Source organism: Triticum aestivum, chromosome 1D, assembly GCF_018294505.1.
Source record: "Triticum aestivum cultivar Chinese Spring chromosome 1D, IWGSC CS RefSeq v2.1, whole genome shotgun sequence".
Taxonomy (NCBI): domain Eukaryota; kingdom Viridiplantae; phylum Streptophyta; class Magnoliopsida; order Poales; family Poaceae; genus Triticum; species Triticum aestivum.
Genome location: NC_057796.1, coordinates 454,844,585 through 454,863,867, shown reverse-complemented (window position 1 = coordinate 454,863,867; position 19,283 = coordinate 454,844,585). Strand labels below are relative to the sequence as shown.

General features: G+C 44.0%; 2 protein-coding genes and 2 pseudogenes across 2 annotated transcripts; 1 reads left to right on the top strand and 3 right to left on the bottom strand.

Annotated features, from left to right (window-relative positions):
* Window positions 1–934: 934 nt before the first annotated feature.
* Window positions 935–1,807, bottom strand: LOC123174879 (uncharacterized; annotated as a pseudogene).
* A 2,794-nt stretch (window positions 1,808–4,601) lies between these two features.
* On the bottom strand, window positions 4,602–6,833 carry LOC123174863 (12S seed storage globulin 1). Its single transcript, XM_044590109.1, has 2 exons — window positions 5,779–6,833; window positions 4,602–4,982 (listed from the first exon to the last, which is right to left on the bottom strand). Exons 1-2 carry the CDS (start codon window positions 6,735–6,737, stop codon window positions 4,832–4,834), a joined length of 1,110 nt encoding a protein of 369 aa, XP_044446044.1. The 5' UTR covers window positions 6,738–6,833; the 3' UTR covers window positions 4,602–4,831.
* Window positions 6,834–7,948: 1,115 nt separating this feature from the next.
* On the bottom strand, window positions 7,949–12,792 carry LOC123182885 (glutamate--tRNA ligase, cytoplasmic). The gene is made up of 7 exons (XM_044595556.1): window positions 12,502–12,792; window positions 11,600–11,766; window positions 11,127–11,223; window positions 10,888–11,041; window positions 9,715–10,793; window positions 9,145–9,609; window positions 7,949–8,532 (listed from the first exon to the last, which is right to left on the bottom strand). The coding sequence occupies exons 2-7, from the start codon at window positions 11,743–11,745 to the stop codon at window positions 8,302–8,304; spliced, it is 2,172 nt and encodes a 723-aa protein (XP_044451491.1). The 5' UTR covers window positions 11,746–11,766; window positions 12,502–12,792; the 3' UTR covers window positions 7,949–8,301.
* Window positions 12,793–16,619: 3,827 nt separating this feature from the next.
* LOC123182884 (uncharacterized) lies at window positions 16,620–17,492 on the top strand (annotated as a pseudogene).
* Window positions 17,493–19,283: the final 1,791 nt, after the last annotated feature.

The following is a 19,283-nucleotide window of genomic DNA, read 5'->3' as shown; positions in this document are numbered from 1 at the left end:
GGAATGGTAACGAAACAACAGATTACTTCATTACTTCATAATGCAGTCTCTTTTTTGTCATGTGTTACATGAAAAATCATAGTACAGTTACCATCATACTATGAAGTGCCCATTTAAGAGAGTCTATACTTGCTATTATCATCTATACCTACTAATAAAAGAAATAGGTATTCTTAGTCCGTTATGCTATTTGTAGAAAACCTCCTGATGTTTCTGACATTAAACCCGCAGTACATATCAAATGTTTTTTAAAATACTCATATCTTTTAAAACGTAACTCCAAATTTAACATATTATATATGAAATTTGATTAGAAAAATATGTAGAATCTAAATATGATGTTATTTTACCTGTTAATAATTTAAAAAATATAATCTAGGCTGCAATGTTAATCAACAATGCATTATCCGTCTTTTTTCATACCGGTACTGATTCAGATTGGGGATGAATACCTCAACAAAATCAGGATTGGACATCAAATTGAAGATAAATTTGTTAGAGACACCAATAAATAAGGACATGAATGACAAGAAATAAAAGGACCAAACAAAGATGGGATGTCCGCTATAAAATAAATAAAGAGAAAATGCAGAGGAGATCCGATAAAGATGAGATGTTGCGCTATTCTCCTATATATAATAAGAAAAAAATAGGAAATGCATGAAACAAGTAAAAAGAAGGCATGCATGACAAAAAATAAAATAAAAGACAAGTTTGATAAGAAATAAATAGTGATGAAATAGGGACCAATACCTATGACATGTATGACAATAAATAGTGACGAAATAGGGGCGCAAGTACCTGCATCAACATGAGACCATAAAAAATGTTCTTTTCCTGACAAAAAAATTCTCTTTTTATGATTAAAAATTCTGTATCTTTTTAACAACTTTTTTAACTCTTCATGTATTTAAGAAATAGCTACAAATTCTCAGATTATAGAACTTTTTGTAATTTAAGAGCGTGTGGTATTTTTTCTCCCATTGCAACGCACGGGCCTTTTTGCTAGTCTCTCCTAACTATCACAACAGATCAACCCAAGCTACAATGCAATCATCACGCATAGGGGAAGCACAACTGCAAAAGGAGGAAGGAGAGAGAGAAAACACTTTCAAATTGCAGCCATCACTAGCAACACTTCAAGAGAAAGGCACTAGCACCATCATCCACCTGCTACCTCGATGCAATTTTTCTGCTCCAGTCCAAGCTACAGCCAGCACCTGTACACGGTCACAAAGTAGAACTTCAAACATCGTAGATGGGGCAGCAAGAGATAGAAGTAGGGAGAAAGACGTGGACCAACAGCTAGCAGCAGGAGGACGAGGCCATCCCGGATGCGGCCGGCGGCGAGATGCTGGAGAGGAAGAGGCCCGCTGCACGGTGTGGGGGCCAGCGACCCTGAATGAGGAGCGCGGGGCGGTGCGCGCTCGACTTCCTCGTGGAGATGGGTGCGCGCTCGCCTAGCTTCGGAGGACACCAATGCGGCCAACACGGACACGCCCTTGTCGCGGGAGGCCGAGCGCAGGTCGCCGGAGTCGAGCATCGCGGCGACCGCGGAGACGACGGCGGCAGGGGGCCGACGGATTCGGCAAGCGAGTCCAGCACCGCGGCTCTGGAGATGGCCGAGCCAAGTCGGAGGCGGGAGAGTAGGCTGTAGGATCCGCCACCTTGGCCCCCGACTTCGGCTGGGGAGACGAGCAGGCGCTCGCGGAGTGCGGCGCGGCCGGGGCCGCGGATCGACGAACGCAACGGTGGATTTGGGAGAAGAAACTGTGGTGCGCTTGTGGATGGGGGAGCGTGGGTTTGGGTGGGGGCCACTACCGATGTCTGTCGTTCGTTCGTGTTTCGCTTCGCTGTAACCCGACCGTGGAACACCTGGCGATCGTGATCCCGATCAGACGGCCTGGAAGGGTGTGTGCTCAAGACCTCTAAAAAGTGCAGCTGCACTTTTTAGAATTTAGGCATAATATATACCCTTATATTAAGGGGTCCAACAGAGTGAAAAGTGTCATTTACACTTACTTAAAAAGAAAGTGTAATTTACACTTTTTTAACACGGTTGTTGTTTTACCCAAGTGTAAGCTGCACTTTTCAAACAACTAAATCTGAAGTGATTGGGATTTCCGAAAATCTCGGTGGAATATGACTAGAATGGGATCAATCCTTTTTTTTGCGAGAAAACTTTTGATCTATTTATCTTCCATCATGGCAGTACAACGAACATCAGAAAAAATAAAAATTACATCCAGATTTGTTAGACCATCTAGCGACGACTACAAGAACTGAAACGAGCCGAAGGCGCGCCGCTGTCATCGCCCTTCCCTCGCCGGAGTCAGGCACAACTTGTTGTAGTAGACAGTCGGGAAGTCGTCGTGCTAAGGCCCCATAGGACCAGCGCACCAGAACAGCAACCGCCGCTAATGAAGAATAACGTAGATCGAAAGGATCCAACCCGAAGACACACAACCGTAGACGAACAACCAGATCCGAGCAAATTCACTAAGGATAGATCTGCCGGGAGACACACCTCCACACGTCCACCAACGATGGTAGATGCATCACCGGAACGGGGGCTGGGCGGGGAGATCGTTATTCCATCTTCAGGGAGCCGCCGCCGTCTCGCCTTCCTGAACATGACACAAACCCTAACAAAACTTAAAGAAATGACTAACAACGGAGCCCTCCCATAGTCCTTGCATCCACCGCGCCCCCATGGTCCTAGGGCCACTGGAAAGGTGGCGGATCTGCGGCGGTACCGGCGAGAGGCACGAACCCTAACTTTTTTGGAAGAGGAGGAGGCACGGGCTGCTTTCTTGTTTTTTTACTGCTATATCATGTGCAATTCAACCACTTATTAGACGAATGGCCCAGATCTAAGATGGAGTGTCTACATATCCACTGATGCAAATTTGTGTTTCATGTCGATGACAGTTTGAAAGAATGGTGTCGGATCCCAACCTGACGTTCATTCTTGATCGGAAAAGCAAACGGGACGAACCATAATCAAAAGAAATAGGCGAGGAAGATGATGACATTATGCCCCTGCCGGAGGCTACCAACCTGCAGCCGCCCAGATGGATCAGCTACCGCCGTCGGGCCTGAAAGGGTGTCCCTATTCGGGCACCCTTAAAATAATCTTGGTTGTTTTGGTCGCTTACGGCCAATGTCGACATGGTTTATTTTCACATCATTTGAAGAACAAACGTGTTTTTCAGTAGAGTGGGAGACATGTTAATATTATTTGTCTCCATCTCGGTCTAGAGATGAGACAAGAGCACTATTTATGTCAGTTGTTTCTTGTCGGTGGTGTGCTATGTTACAATTTGCTTATGTTATTATGTGAGCACAGGCGAATAAGATGCCTGTGCATTGCAACAGAATACATATTGGCGTGATGTACAAAGAGATAAAGAAGACGAAGACTGAGGTAACCAAATGTTGAAGAACGATGACGAACAAAATGATACCATGAGATAGAAACTTGGTTCATATGTAGGATATGTTACATAAATAAAAATTAAAACATAATTGCTTCTGCCAATTCTCATTCAACATGGGCACAAGTTACAGACATTATCTTATTTCTCATTACATAACACAACTATGATTTAGGTACATCTTTGCAACCAATATTTGTGGTAATGTCCCAACATGAATTTGGAATAAACCTATCATCGTTTAGCGGTGCAACAAGTACTTTAAGATTGTTTTTGGATGTAGCTCGAGGGAATGACATACCATTGTCCATGGACAAAATATGAGGACGTAGACTCCTAAATTTGGTACTCACTACAAGAAATTTGCACATCTCTGACAAATCATCTTGATGGTTCAAATTTTTTGTCATAAAAATCGTCGTAAACGTGCATCACAATGACCAACTCATATTGTCGGTAGCCAATTGTCAGGATCTCGAGTTGAGGGATTTGTAGGAAGCGCAATTTTTGCGTAAGTGGGTGACCGAAGGTTATCAGTCCACGAGAGGTAACAACAAGGAATTTCCTCTGTCAAGTCGCAGTGAAGTAAAATAAAATAAAAATTATAGCCGGACAGTTCTACTGTGAGTGTCAACCAACTACTCTTCTTTTTCTCTTCTTAGTTACAACGAGACATGGGTAGATATGGATTGTTTGTCAACAAAGATCGGACCAGTTGTATTGTACTTCTTCACCTCTTGCGAGAGTCTGCTATCGAATGATTTATCTATAATCCTTACGATTATGTGATCGCAAGCCATTGTTGTTGGCATGTATACATGCAAAATCTAATGGTTGTATCAGATGGTTGCTTTGTAATACAAAGCGGGGGGAAACCCTTTTTCTCAATCTAATGGTTATTATTATATACAGATCTTGCCATGCTTGAACAAATGAAAGGAGTCTCCTTAATTTGTTGGACTTGTCATCCATGTCTCGTTCCTAAAACACATATATTACTTATGTTTGGTCATATTTATATGGCTCGCATGATGGACTACTATAGATTAACTTCCACCATTAGATCTGACAAATAAATGACGATTTGAATGTGACATAAAAGAGATCATCAAGAAGATGCAAACTAGTCAAAAATAATAGTGGGGAAAAGTTGGCAACAAGTGGTAAAACCTATCCATGAATGATACTATCTAAGCAGTTTAAAGCACATATCACATTGTTCACGAAAAGAGTTTGATAAAACTAAAGTTAACCATGGCCGCATCCATCTGCTTATTACATCTGCTAACTAAATAAAAAGAGACAAACGCTCCTAAACCCACGTCCGAGAGAAACTAGATTTAAGATGCTTGTGGCTAGCCAAGTCGGAGATGGATGAGCAGCTGCATGATGATTTAGTTGGGAGCGAAGAAGATCTCGGAGTCGAGCCTCTTGGAGCGGAACATCTTCTCCATCTCAGGAGTGGTGTTGAAGGCCGTCTCCAGCACCGCCGGCGATATAGCCTTCCACACCGAAGTCCTCCCCGCCAAGTGGCTAAAGATTGGGCTGCATTTTACATAAAACAAAAATTAATTAAGAGGCTGATATATACTTCAATATGCACGCTCGAATGTATATGTACCATTTATCTCTACAATGCATTTATTTCGAGATGTGCCCAGTAAAATATATGTGAGCAGTTGAGGTTGACCTTTGTTCACTTTAGGACAAAAGAACAAGCTACGATGAATACTTAGTTTGTGTGTGCGACCATATGCCGTGAGATTTCAAAATTTATAGGAACCTTTTTCCCAAGAAAGGGCATAAAGTATATCAATAATTTCGTTGACCTCTCGCTAAAGAATTGTTATATACAAAAACCCTGAAAAATGTATATGTTAAGGTGTGGTTTTATTTTTATGTATATATCTACATTGTTACTACCAAAATGCAGTTAGACAAGTTTGCAATGTTAAGAATAGATAGAAAATCACAACTATTAAATGAACTTTTTCGTGAATAACTATTGAATGAACTTAATACTATATAGAAAACATTAATTTCTGAAAGGGAAAACACATGTCAAATTGTGCATCCAATAGGTGTATGCTAGATTAAAAATAATTCATACTTCAATTTTTAAATACTGAAACAGAATATACCGAACAAAAATAGTGCATGCTATCAGATCTGATACACATGCTTCAAGAGTTCTAGAAATTAAAAATGTGGAAGTCTCCTACGGTGCCTTTTGACGGACATGCATGCATCTCGCGTACGTGTAACAGTAGCCTAGGCATAGTGCAAGTACGTGACATGCTTGTGCGTAGCAAATATACTGAAGAAGTATATATGTACGTACTTGGGGGTGGTGATGATGGAGAACCACTCCATGCCGGTGTCGTCGGCGATCTTGGAGACGACGAAGAACCTGGGCACGATGAAGAGGCAGCCACCCTCGGCGCGGGTCTCCAGCACGCGGGTGCCGTCGATGCCGACCACCTGGACGCGCCCGCTCCCGCGCACGATGTACGTCACCTGGTACGCCGAGTCGCACGAGAAGCCCGGCGAGCACATGGAGTGGGCGTCGATCCTGACGAGGTCGGCGCCGAGCCCCACCTCCTTGACCAGCGGCAGGTTGGCCGTGTTGAGCACCACCACGCGGCCGCCGCCCTTGATGTCCACGTCCAGCGGCGCCTCCAGGCAGTTGAGCACCATGCCGTCGCGGTCCTCGGCGCGCGGCGCCGGCATCCTGTGGCCGTCGGCGAGCTTGACGATGCCCGAGCCGGGCTGGGTGGAGACGAGCTTCGCCGCGGACTCCTGGTCGAGGTCCCACGCGCGCGCCACGAACTCGGTGGAGAAGCCGGTGAAGATGCCGGAGGCGCCGGTGAGCTGGAAGTTGGTGAAGCGGCCGGGGCGGTGGCCCTTGGAGGTGTCGCCGAGGAAGAGCACCACGAGCTCGCCCGCGGCGGCGTCGGCGGCGTTGTGCCACCAGGTGACGGCGCCGAAGGGGAGCGCGAGGGCGTCGCCCTCCTTGACGGGGATCACCTTCTCCCTGGCGGCCTCCGGGAGGACGACCCCGCAGGCGCCGGCGCCCTGGAGGACGTAGGCGACCTTGGCCGAGTCGGAGTAGCTGGGGAGGGAGAGGCCGCCGGCGGCGAGGTGCAGCTTGGCGGCGCCGATGGAGGCCGCGCCGAGCATGGGCAGGTCGGCGGGGGCCCAGTCGTAGTAGGCGCCGCCGTCGCCGCCGTAGGCCTTGGCGGGCTTCTTCGGGGACAGGTCCATGGACATGGCCTCGGCGGGGAACGTGCGCTGCACCATCGTGGTCGTGGATGGATCGGTGGGACTTGCGTACGTAGGTAGGGCTAGCCTGCTAGGAGTAGGAGCAGGATGATGGCATTGATGGGAATGAATGAGATGGAGGAGGTGGCTGCATGCGGAAGGGCGAGTATTTATAGCCGCAGCTGGTTGGATAATGCATGGTTAGGAAAAGTATACTAACTCCAGTTTGTTTGTTGGAGCTAACAAATTAATCCTGTTGAATAGCTACTACTGCTAGACCGGATCGTGATTAGGATAAGGATTTATTTTTTTGTGCGAGATAAAAGGATGTAGAGTATTTGATGACACGTCACGTATGGTTTGCTGACCGGTGCGCATGATTCGGTACATTAATCTGTACAGTTTGTCTAATTCACATCTAAATGTTTTTTAAGGATGTTACATTTAAGCTCCCACAAATATATAATGCAGCAACAAAAAACAAAAAATTCGGTACATTGCCGTACATACTGTTCACAAACAAAAAAAAAATCAAAATTTGCATAAAACATTAGCTTGTGGTGATCACGCCCAGCCTCACGGCCTCCAGATAGGTGAAAATGAGCCCGTAGTGAGGCCATTCTTCTCCAATCTACTCTAGTGATTTTTGGGGGTAATGTATGTATCCTCTTCCTGCATTTTTCTTATGGGCAATGCATTTTCGTCTGTGTCACTGGTCTTTGCCATCAACCCTTTCTGGCAATGTTTGATTAGTTATTTGATTTTCTAGTATCCTTGCTAAACTCTCTTTGAGATATTCTCCTGCTACGGCAAATTACTAGGTTGTGCTCCGTTTAGAAGTACAAGGGCGGGATTTTGTGTGCTAATGTGCCTCATTTGTTGCTTGCGGGTTTGTGAGATAAAACAGAGGCAAATGCTGATCAATGATAATGGTGGTGCAGCGCCTTCTTCTGAAACATGAAAATGTACTTGTCATGTTCTACAGACAATAAGCCTTCTTCTTTTTTTTGCTATATACGAGTACTTATGTACCTTTCATTTATTTTTATTAGCATAAAGTTTATCGTGTTGCAGAACACAGCAGATCAACCAGTGTTTCATCTGATACTCCCTCTGTCCAAAAATACTTGTCATCAAAATGAATAAAAAAAAGATGTATCTAGAACTAAAATACATCTAGCTACGTCCCCTTTTATCCGTTTTGATGACAGGTATTTTCGGACGGAGGGAGTACATGACAAGAACAGAACTGAGTTCACTCCCAAAAGGACTGCAATACAGATAAAATAAAAAAGTACAGTAATATTTAAACAGGAACATTCTTTAGTGTTCAGGCATGGTATTTACCACAGATACGGAATCGATCAGCCAATTCCTATCTTGATATTTGTTCCACAATCCACAGATCCTGGTAGCAGTTGGCATACACTCAAACATGCAAAAGGAATACATGACTGATACTGAATAACCGAGTCCGAGACACTGAAGAACCAAAATCTGAAGTTCCAAGTTTCAGCCATTGCAACACCAGTTTGATACCAATAAGGCTGCAACATTAATGCCCAAAAAGGCACCGCAATTCAAGCAACATCGTTTGTAGAAGCTAGGCTCCAGTAACAATCAACGTGGACTTCTGTCGGCCATCTGGGATGGCAAAAAGCACAATTGGTTTGGACGACCGGACAAATGGAACATCACACCTGTAGTACCCTTTCCTTTCGAGCTGTATAACTTCTCCTTTCTTGACGTTCCGCATGTTTGGGTCTCCAAGAGCTAAAGCTTCTCGGCGAGTGCAAGGGTTGAGATTGTCAAGGAAGTCCTCGTCTTCTTCCAGCTGCAAAGAGTGCTAGATATTAGGATCTAAAGTACATGTAGATACCACTTAATGATGGACTGAGACATGGACACAATGATCGAACAGATCCAAGGAAACATCATCACATACATATAAAAAGAAGAAAACTACTCCCTCCGTTTCTAAATATAAGACTTTTTAGAGATTTCAATACTACATGTGGATGTATATAGACATATTTTAGAGTGTAGATTCACTCATTTTGCTCCGTATGTAGTCCACATTGGAATCTCTAAAAGGGCTTATATTTAGAAACGGAGTGAGTAAATATCATCTACATCAGCTTTCAACACTAGTAGAGTGGAACAGATTATTTGTTAGCTCCAACACTAGTAAAGGTGCTAGATAGGTTGCCAAGGACCAACCAATTCATCGAAAGTCTCAAGCTGTTGACTGTTGAGGACAGATAAGTTGGCCAAACCACGCATAGTTGAACTGTACCACAGAAGTATCTAATAGCTAGTCCAACTGAAAAAGCATTCATACCACTAGAACGATAAATAATGTAGCACATATGTAGTGTAAGAATATGGTTCTGGCGCCCATGTGATTGCATGCCTACCAACATGAACTTAGAACATGATTTCTTACCTTCTTTTTATTAATTAGGTAGTCAAAATCTACCAAAGAGAGAGACACAAGGTCTTCAATGTCTGATAGCCATGTTAGTTTCAGCTTTGTCATCTTCACTGACCCTTCAAGATGGAGTTCACCAACTAGTTGAGTGATTGTTCCATTATCTGTCTTGATTTCTCTAATGATAGCATTTCCCCAGTCCATCAAAGTGACTTCCTCACCCACGCTAATGACTGATGCATCAGCATACTCTAGCCAAATTCTGTTGGCGAACGTTGTAGCCTTCTTCCCAGCACCCTCGTATTTCTTGTGTCGTGGTAAGATTCGAACAAATGGTTCCTCTGGACCGTTAGCAAGTGTGAGAAGCACACATTTTTCTTTCAGCACAGCAGTATGCCTTCCACAAATTGGATCAACTATCTTCTTGTTGATTGTCCAGAGTTTATCCCACTCCATAAGATTCAGATTTTTTGAAGCACCCTTCACAAATAGAAAATACAAAAAAGAAAAAGGGAGTTAATAACTTAGCTACCCAAATATACATATAATTACAAGATCATAAAAGAGCAACTCGTTAGAAATTACCTGTTCCAGTATAAACTGGATCAGTGCTTCAATCTTCAAGCCACGACGCACTATGCCTTGTACAGTGGGAAAGCGTGCGTCGGTCCAGTCCTCCACCATCTTGTTTTGGACGAACCACAGAAGCTTGCGCTTGCTAAGAACGGTATAAACCATATTCAGCCTGCTGAACTCATAGATTTCTACCCTCCGCAGGCCCATGTCTTGAAGGATACGATAGTACTGTGCATTCCGATCATGGTATTCACTTGAACGAAGAGCATGAGTGACTCCTTCCAGTGCATCAACAAATGGACAAGCAAAGTCATATGTTGGATAGACCTTGTATTTTGAGCCCACACGATGATGGGGATCAGGGTTGCAACGGTAGTACACAGGATCTCGAAGTGATTTGTTTGGGTCCTGCATGTCAAGTTTACCACGTACACAGCACTGAGTACCCCTTCTGGTGCCATTAACCATCTCTTTCCACAACGACAAGTTCTCCTCAACAGTACTGTTCCTACGTTTAGATTCCACACCATCCATCCTTTCACTCCTCATTTGCTCCTTGGGTGTATCATCAATATATGCCTTTCCCTGTTTAATCAAACTTTCAGCCATTTCCATTAGCTTTGGGAAATAATCCGATGTGTATGTAACTACATCGTATTTAACCCCAAGTGTCTCAATATCTTTCAGGACATTCTCCACAAATTCATTGCTTTCCTTAGAAGGATTTGTGTCATCAAATCGAACTATTAGACGCCCTTTATATCTCTCTGCAAAATACTTGTTCAACAGTGCAGCCTTTGCATGACCAATGTGGAGATACCCGCTAGGCTCTGGGGCAAAACGAACACAAACCTCCCCAACTTTTGCACCTGGGAGATCTATTTCATGACCTGACGTGTTCTCCTTCAAACCGGGCATCTTTTCTTTCAAACTTGGCGCAGGAGATTTGCCAATTCCTCGCTTGCCAACATAAGCAGATGTAACTTCATCCAGTGCATCTCCATAGCCTGCAGCTACACTGTTAAACCAGCGCACAAGGCTTTGATATTTCTTTGACCTCCTTAGACTTTCCCATCGTTGACCAGTTCCTGAAGAAAAGAGTTGTGACGTCTAAGTCAAGACATAGAGAGAGGGAGAGACCAATAAATTACTCAACGATGAAAGAAGCCAGGTAATAATTACCTGTCAGATTTGACCACACGACAATGTCAGCAATTGATAGGCCATAACCAACCAAAAAGGTTCGAGTTGCCAAGTATCCATCAAGAAATGAGCACGCAGCTTCAAATTCAGAGCCTGAGAGAATGAGTGGTGCGTACTCGAGCCATTGGTCAATCTACAGATTTGCAAGCAATAGCAACTCAGGACATAGTGAGATGATAGTGAAAAACAATGACAAACACCGTAAAACCCGAACATACTTGTGCTGCCTGAATATCGTCCTGGCCATAGAAGCTGGAAACAGATGCAGCACGTGCAATGTACCGGAGAATTGTGTTGACACCATGTATAAAATTCCTGCACAGAATCATGATAGATTTACTGACACACGACAAAATACCATACAAAAATACTGCCATGTTTCACAAATAAAACTGTTTTGGTTGACACATAATGTTCTAATAGTCGTGAGTGCCATCCACACAATTTTAGGAATATTAGGATGAGGAGATTAAAATAAGAGGTAATCTTCAGAGTCAACTACAGTAACTATTCAAACATATGGCTCTTCAGAAAAAAAAAACCTATTCAAACATATATCATGGTAATAAAGTGTCCACAGTTCTTGTATAAAATAAAGGAAATGTGGTAGTTAATCAGAGAGAGGGAGGGAACCTAAAAGGTACTCCCTCCGTCCCAAAATAAGTAGTATAATTGAACACTGATCACTTACCCAGAACTGAAGTGTAGTGTGGGCACTGAACCTGACGCAAGGGTCGGATCAATGATTACGGAAACACCTGCAATCTTAGCAGCCGAAATGATGGAAAGTGGCGGTCTGTCCTGGGGGAATGCTAGTTTGACCTCCATTCGGACCATTGCCAACCAAAGAGCGGAAATCTGCCAATGGCAGATAAATATTGTCAGCCAGACAGATCAATGAACAAGTCATGAGCCAGCATGGCATAACATGGAAGGTGGAACCTGAAGATCAATCAGCTAACACGCAAAAGGAGAAACAGTCACTTTAAATGGAAATATTTTAGGTCTGACTGCTAAAATCAACAACACAGTGTGACAGTACCACTATATTCCCAATCATAAACAATATTTGGAACATCTATCATGCCAACAATACCACTAGTAGTAATGTGTTGACTAATTTCGGCCAGTATAACCAAGAAAAAGCTCCTACTCTCTCGAATCGCATGTAACTGCTAAGCTTTGGTTTGAGGTCAATACGGTGCAGATAAAACAACTTAATCTTTTCCTTTTCATATATCGTCATTCATTGAAGTTTCACAGCTAACATGTTCAAACCAAAACATTTGCTCATGTGAAAAAAAAATCAAACTACAATTTGTAAACATTTGCCCCTACAAGCATCATCACAAACACCTTCCAAGCAAAATCCTTTCACATGTAAGTAAACTTGAACATGCACTGGAAAAATCATGCAGCAAGCACTCATCAAGAGATAGTCATCATTATACTCACAATATCCAATCTACAGCAAGTAGTCATCCCATACAAAAATCAGGAAAACAAAATTTGAACAGACAGAGTATGCAAGAGGAAGGAGAGGGGGGTGAGGGAAGAGGGGGCAAGGAGGGAGGACGAAGGAGTGGTGGCTACCTGCCTATGGACTGGTCGCCCGCGTAGCTCCGGGCGGTGGCGGCGTTGCTGGGCGGGAGCGGCTGCTCCAGGGAGGGAGGCGCTGCTGGTGGGAGCGGCTGCTCGACGGAGGGAGGCGATGCTCGTCTGCTGTACCGGCGGCGGGGCGGCGGGGCAGCGGAGGATTCGGCCGGCTAGGCGCTCCGCGGCAGAGAGACGGCAGTGATGGCGGCGCTGCGCGGCGGAGGGCCCGCGGCGGTAGGAACCCTAATATTTTATTTTATTTTACACTTGATGACTAGTCTTTGAAGCCTGAACCTGAAGGGCGAAGGAACTACCACGGCTTTTCAGGATGCCCAGCTGCGAGTCCTACCACGGTCCACGGCTCGCCTGCAGACAGCAGGTATTGGCCCGGCCCAGTAACCGCGTCCAATCATCATGGTACTGTCATGTCGTGTTTTCGCTTCGGTTTTTTATTCACATTTTGTTTTCGTTTCTTTCTTTTTCTGCCTTATTTTCTTAATTTTTTTTATATTTCGAAATTTTCAAAAAATATATATATTACAAAAATACATTATGTAAAATTTAAAAAAAAGGTTAACCTTGTATTTGGAATATGAAAAACGTGTATAGAAATGTTTATACATTGTTCAAAATGTACGTGTTATTAAAAAAGAATGATTGGTCATTAAAAAAATGCTTGCTACATTTAGAAAAATGTTTAAAAGTTCCATAAATGTGTTTGTGACATTTTCAAAAAATAATGTTTGCACAATGTAAAAAAATGTTTACATAATTAAGGAAAAAGGTTTATCATTAAAAAAATCCAACATGTATATAAAAAATATTTAACATGTATTCATAAAAAAATTTCAAAACATGATTTTTTTTAAATGTTAAACATGTATTTGAAAATGTGAAACATTTATAAAGAATTGTTTTAGATGTATAAATGAAAAGTGTACAACGTGTATGAAAAAAATTAGACATCAAAACATATATTAAAATAATGTTAATTATGTATTGGAAAAATGTTAAACATGTGTAGAACAATATTCCTAATGTATATAAAAAATATACACTGTATATGAAAAATGTAGACACGTGTTGGAAAAAGAAAAAGGAAAAGAAGGGGAAAACCAAAAAAATCAGAGAAACTCGGTGAAACCCGGAGAAAGAAAAAAAACAAGAAAGTAACAAGGAAAACCAAGAAAAAAGAAACAAAATTAAAAAGGGAAAAAGGAAAAAACAGATGAAAAGACAAAAAAAGGAAAGGGAAACCAAAAACCAAAAAACCCCATAGAAAACTTGAGGAAAACGACCTACAAACAGTGGAAACCCGAAAGAAAACAAACAAACACGCGCCGCGCTATAATGTTGGGCAGGCCTCCTAGCGCCCGCCCATTGGTGATTCTTAATAGGAATCAGTAAGGAAGATACATAGCTTTGGCAGTTGCATGCAGCCAGCTTCGCCATGATGGGCCGGTACCCATGGTTGTCTAGTAGATGGACTTTCAATCGTTGTCTGTGTAGTGGATGACATAATTTGGTACACAAAAAGTAACTCTTAGGGCTAATTATTCTTATTTTTAGTTGGAATTTATTTAGGACAGTAAAACTGAGCCTAATCCCTAGCCTCTCACGTCTTCAGACGTCTGGACCGTTCATTTTTCTGATCAGGCCGTTTCTGGCCATCCGATCTGATCTGGGTGCCTCCTTTATGTTTCGTATGCCGGTTGTCCTAAGGGGACACTACTCTGGCGGCCGAAACATAGTATACTGGTTGATTGGACTATTAGGCCTAAGGGACCGGCCCATTAGGCAGTTGGGGATGATGAGCGTCTGTGTGGTTCTCGTGCGGATGCAAAGGCAACGGTTCGAGAGCGACTTCTCTGCTCTCCCCATCTATGGCGACAACGGCACTAACAATCGGAACCCCACGACGACTCCCTCCGCCCCAACCTCCTCTTGCAGCAGCGTGGGCGATTGGGATGGAGCCACCACCACCGTTCCCCGGCCACTCTGATTCCCCAATGACTACAAAGTAGATGACTTATTCCTCTTCTTTGTTGCCACCTTATCAAGGGCCTTGCCAGCCAGCGCTAGCTTCTTCATCCACTTGCCGTTGGGAGAATCAACTGAAGGGCGGCCGATTATCTTTGTAGACGGCGTGGCCTTGTAGCCAATCTTCGTGGACAGCGCGACAGAGAGCTTGGTGGTGTTTGTTCCGAGCCATATCCTTGCCGCATTCATCTATGTTGGCGGTGTAACGCTGGTGGGAGGGGTAACCGGTGGTGCGGAGGTGGTGGGCCGTTCCATTCCCGGTGCAACTGGGGCGTCCGGTGCCTGCGGTGGCAGAGGCGGGAAGAGGAGCAATGAGAATCTTTTGCTAAAACTTCGAGGCGCTCAAATTTATGCTAATTGGGAAACTTTTGAGGCTTCTTAAATTTTTGAGTTAACTGTGTGAGGGTTTGGTTAGCTACGGCTTAACTCCTCAAAATGAAATCCTTTAAAGAGTTAAGCGTTTTTGATAATTCAGTTAGAGATGCTCTAAGATGCCAAAATAACGTTGTGGCAATTGATGCTCTCTGTGGGCAAGTTTGTGTTTACCTTTGGTGTTATTTACTCTTTAGTTAAAAATTCACACTTAACATGATCTTGTTTTTCAAGACATGGCTAATTTTGGTAATGTCTTTATTCTAGTAGGAATAAAAGAGGCGAACTTTTATTTTTACATGGTGTATTCGCAGATGTTGAGGCTTTCCTGTTTAGTTCACCAGCAAAGAAAGTATAATAAAAAAATCATCGTATGGCCTAAAATTGCCAACACTTTCTTGACGAGTCACGACACTTGCGCTACCTACTTCATCAGAGACAAATTTACTGTCACGTTGCATGCAGACCGTGAGCTGATGATGTGAGAATCAACATGTGATCCATCATCCAATTACACTGTTTGGAGAACACACAATACACCTCCCGCCTTAGCAGCGCAATGGCGACTACCACCATATCCCTCTCCTCGACCTTCGCCGGCAAGTCAGTGAAGAACGTGGCTTCATCAGCTCTCTTTGGTGAGGCCCGTGTCACTATGCGCAAGACCGCTGCAAAGGCCAAGCAGGTTTCATCAGGCAGCCTGTGGTTCGGTGCCGATCGTGTGCTCTACCTCGGCCTGCTTTCCGGCGACCCCCCGAGCTACTTGACGGGTGAGTTCCCCGGCGACTACGGATGGGACACCGCTGGGCTCTCAGCCGACCCCGAGACCTTTGCCAAGAACCGGGAGCACGAGGTGATCCACTGCCGGTGGGCCATGCTCGGTGCGCTCGGATGCGTCTTCCCTGAGCTTTTTGCACGCAACGGCGTCAAGTTCGGCGAGGCCGTATGGTTCAAGGTCGGTTCCCAGATCTTCAGCGAGGGTGGCCTTGACTACCTCGGCAACCCCAGCCTCGTGCATGCCTAGATTATCCTTGCTATCTGGGCATGCCAAGTCGTGCTCATGGGCGCCGTTGAGGGGTACCGCGTCGCCGGCGGCCCACTTGGTGAGATAGTCGACCCACTCTACCCCGGGGGCAGATTCGACCCATTGGGCTTGGCCGACGATCCAGAGGCATTCGCGGAGCTGAAGGTGAAGGAAGTCAATAACGGTCGCCTTGCCATGTTCTCTATGTTTGGCTTTTTCGTGTAGGCCATCGTCACCGGCAACGGCCCACTCGAGAACCTCGCCGACCACCTCTCCGACCCTGTCAACAACAACGCATGGGCGTTTGCCACAAACTTTGTTCCCGGCAAGTGAGGCGTTGGCGCTCGCTAGCTGCGAGTTATAGCCATCAAGGCAACTGTGGTGAACTGCACACATAATGTGTGGTTCAAATTGTAACATCATGGTGTAAACTACAAGGATCCTTTGGGGAAATGGTTTGATCTGCCCGCTTGCTTCATGTCCTGGATGTAGCCTGTGTGTTGCTCCATGAGAAATGAGAACGATAAATACTTTGGGCTATTTGTTTTCCTAAATTAGAGGTCTTGAGCACACACCCTTCCAGGCCGTCTGATCGGGATCACGATCGCCAGGTGTTCCACGGTCGGGTTACAGCGAAGCGAAACACGAACGAACGACAGACATCGGTAGTGGCCCCCACCCAAACCCACGCTCCCCCATCCACAAGCGCACCACAGTTTCTTCTCCCAAATCCACCGTTGCGTTCGTCGATCCGCGGCCCCGGCCGCGCCGCACTCCGCGAGCGCCTGCTCGTCTCCCCAGCCGAAGTCGGGGGCCAAGGTGGCGGATCCTACAGCCTACTCTCCCGCCTCCGACTTGGCTCGGCCATCTCCAGAGCCGCGGTGCTGGACTCGCTTGCCGAATCCGTCGGCCCCCTGCCGCCGTCGTCTCCGCGGTCGCCGCGATGCTCGACTCCGGCGACCTGCGCTCGGCCTCCCGCGACAAGGGCGTGTCCGTGTTGGCCGCATTGGTGTCCTCCGAAGCTAGGCGAGCGCGCACCCATCTCCACGAGGAAGTCGAGCGCGCACCGCCCCGCGCTCCTCATTCAGGGTCGCTGGCCCCCACACCGTGCAGCGGGCCTCTTCCTCTCCAGCATCTCGCCGCCGGCCGCATCCGGGATGGCCTCGTCCTCCTGCTGCTAGCTGTTGGTCCACGTCTTTCTCCCTACTTCTATCTCTTGCTGCCCCATCTACGATGTTTGAAGTTCTACTTTGTGACCGTGTACAGGTGCTGGCTGTAGCTTGGACTGGAGCAGAAAAATTGCATCGAGGTAGCAGGTGGATGATGGTGCTAGTGCCTTTCTCTTGAAGTGTTGCTAGTGATGGCTGCAATTTGAAAGTGTTTTCTCTCTCTCCTTCCTCCTTTTGCAGTTGTGCTTCCCCTATGCGTGATGATTGCATTGTAGCTTGGGTTGATCTGTTGTGATAGTTAGGAGAGACTAGCAAAAAGGCCCGTGCGTTGCAATGGGAGAAAAAATACCACACGCTCTTAAATTACAAAAAGTTCTATAATCTGAGAATTTGTAGCTATTTCTTAAATACATGAAGAGTTAAAAAAGTTGTTAAAAAGATACAGAATTTTTAATCATAAAAAGAGAATTTTTTTGTCAGGAAAAGAACATTTTTTATGGTCTCATGTTGATGCAGGTACTTGCGCCCCTATTTCGTCACTATTTATTGTCATACATGTCATAGGTATTGGTCCCTATTTCATCACTATTTATTTCTTATCAAACTTGTCTTTTATTTTATTTTTTGTCATGCATGCCTTCTTTTTACTTGTTTCATGCATTTCCTATTTTTTTTCTTATTATATATAGGAGAATAGCGCAACATCTCATCTTTATCGGATCTCCTCTGCATTTTCTCTTTTATTTATTTTATAGCGGACATCCCATCTTTGTTTGGTCCTTTTATTTCTTGTCATTCATGTCCTTATTTATTGGTGTCTCTAACAAATTTATCTTCAATTTGATGTCCAATCCTGATTTTGTTGAGGTATTCATCCCCAATCTGAATCAGTACCGGTATGAAAAAAGACGGATAATGCATTGTTGATTAACATTGCAGCCTAGATTATATTTTTTAAATTATTAACAGGTAAAATAACATCATATTTAGATTCTACATATTTTTCTAATCAAATTTCATATATAATATGTTAAATTTGGAGTTACGTTTTAAAAGATATGAGTATTTTAAAAAACATTTGATATGTACTGCGGGTTTAATGTCAGAAACATCAGGAGGTTTTCTACAAATAGCATAACGGACTAAGAATACCTATTTCTTTTATTAGTAGGTATAGATGATAATAGCAAGTATAGACTCTCTTAAATGGGCACTTCATAGTATGATGGTAACTGTACTATGATTTTTCATGTAACACATGACAAAAAAGAGACTGCATTATGAAGTAATGAAGTAATCTGTTGTTTCGTTACCATTCCAATTCATTCTAGCCATTATAAAGAACATGTGTCATGTATGAAAACTTGATAGATATTTACTTATCTGTGTCCAAGTGATTACGGCATATAATAAAGCAGATTTATATTGAGCTATTAGACTCATTTCTTCTATTGGACTTGCTCAAACTTGCATGATTTTTTTTATAAGTACCTCATTTCTGCTATTGGACTTGCTCAATGGGTCGACATGCAGTTTGTATCCACTATTTTATTTTCTTTGGCAAGCAAGCTAATGAGTTGGCTGTAGAATCTATGGAAATTGTCGGCAAGCCAAGTATGAGTTGCTACATTTTAATCCCTTTCCTAAATAGAACCTGGTTTGCCTGGATATAGTATGCAATTTGCTTAGATTGGAGCACAACTTGCCTGCAACAACAAAAGCATTTGTGCAGTGGACACAACACAACTTGATGTTCCACACAATATAGGTCCATATTTATTGTCTGAAACTTGTAGGCAAATTGCCTACAAACCAAGTAGTAGTTGCTCCTGACTTTCACTATTTATTTTTCTTCGGCTGGCAAGCTAATGAGTTGGCTGCAGAATCTATAGAAGTTGCTTACAAACCCAGTACGAGGTTCTACCTTTCAATCCTTTTTTGTAAACAAAACCTCGAGTTGCCTGGATATACTATGCAATTTGCTTAGATCAGAGCACAACTTGCCTTTAACCACTGATGTATTTGCCCAGGGGACACATCACAACTTGATGTTCCACACAATATAACTGGAGAGGGAGCAAGGGACACGAGATGCAGAGGCATTTAAGATTCTAAGTCATTTTGTACGGTTGCTATTACTGCTACTACAACGACTATCCTATCCTACCATATTT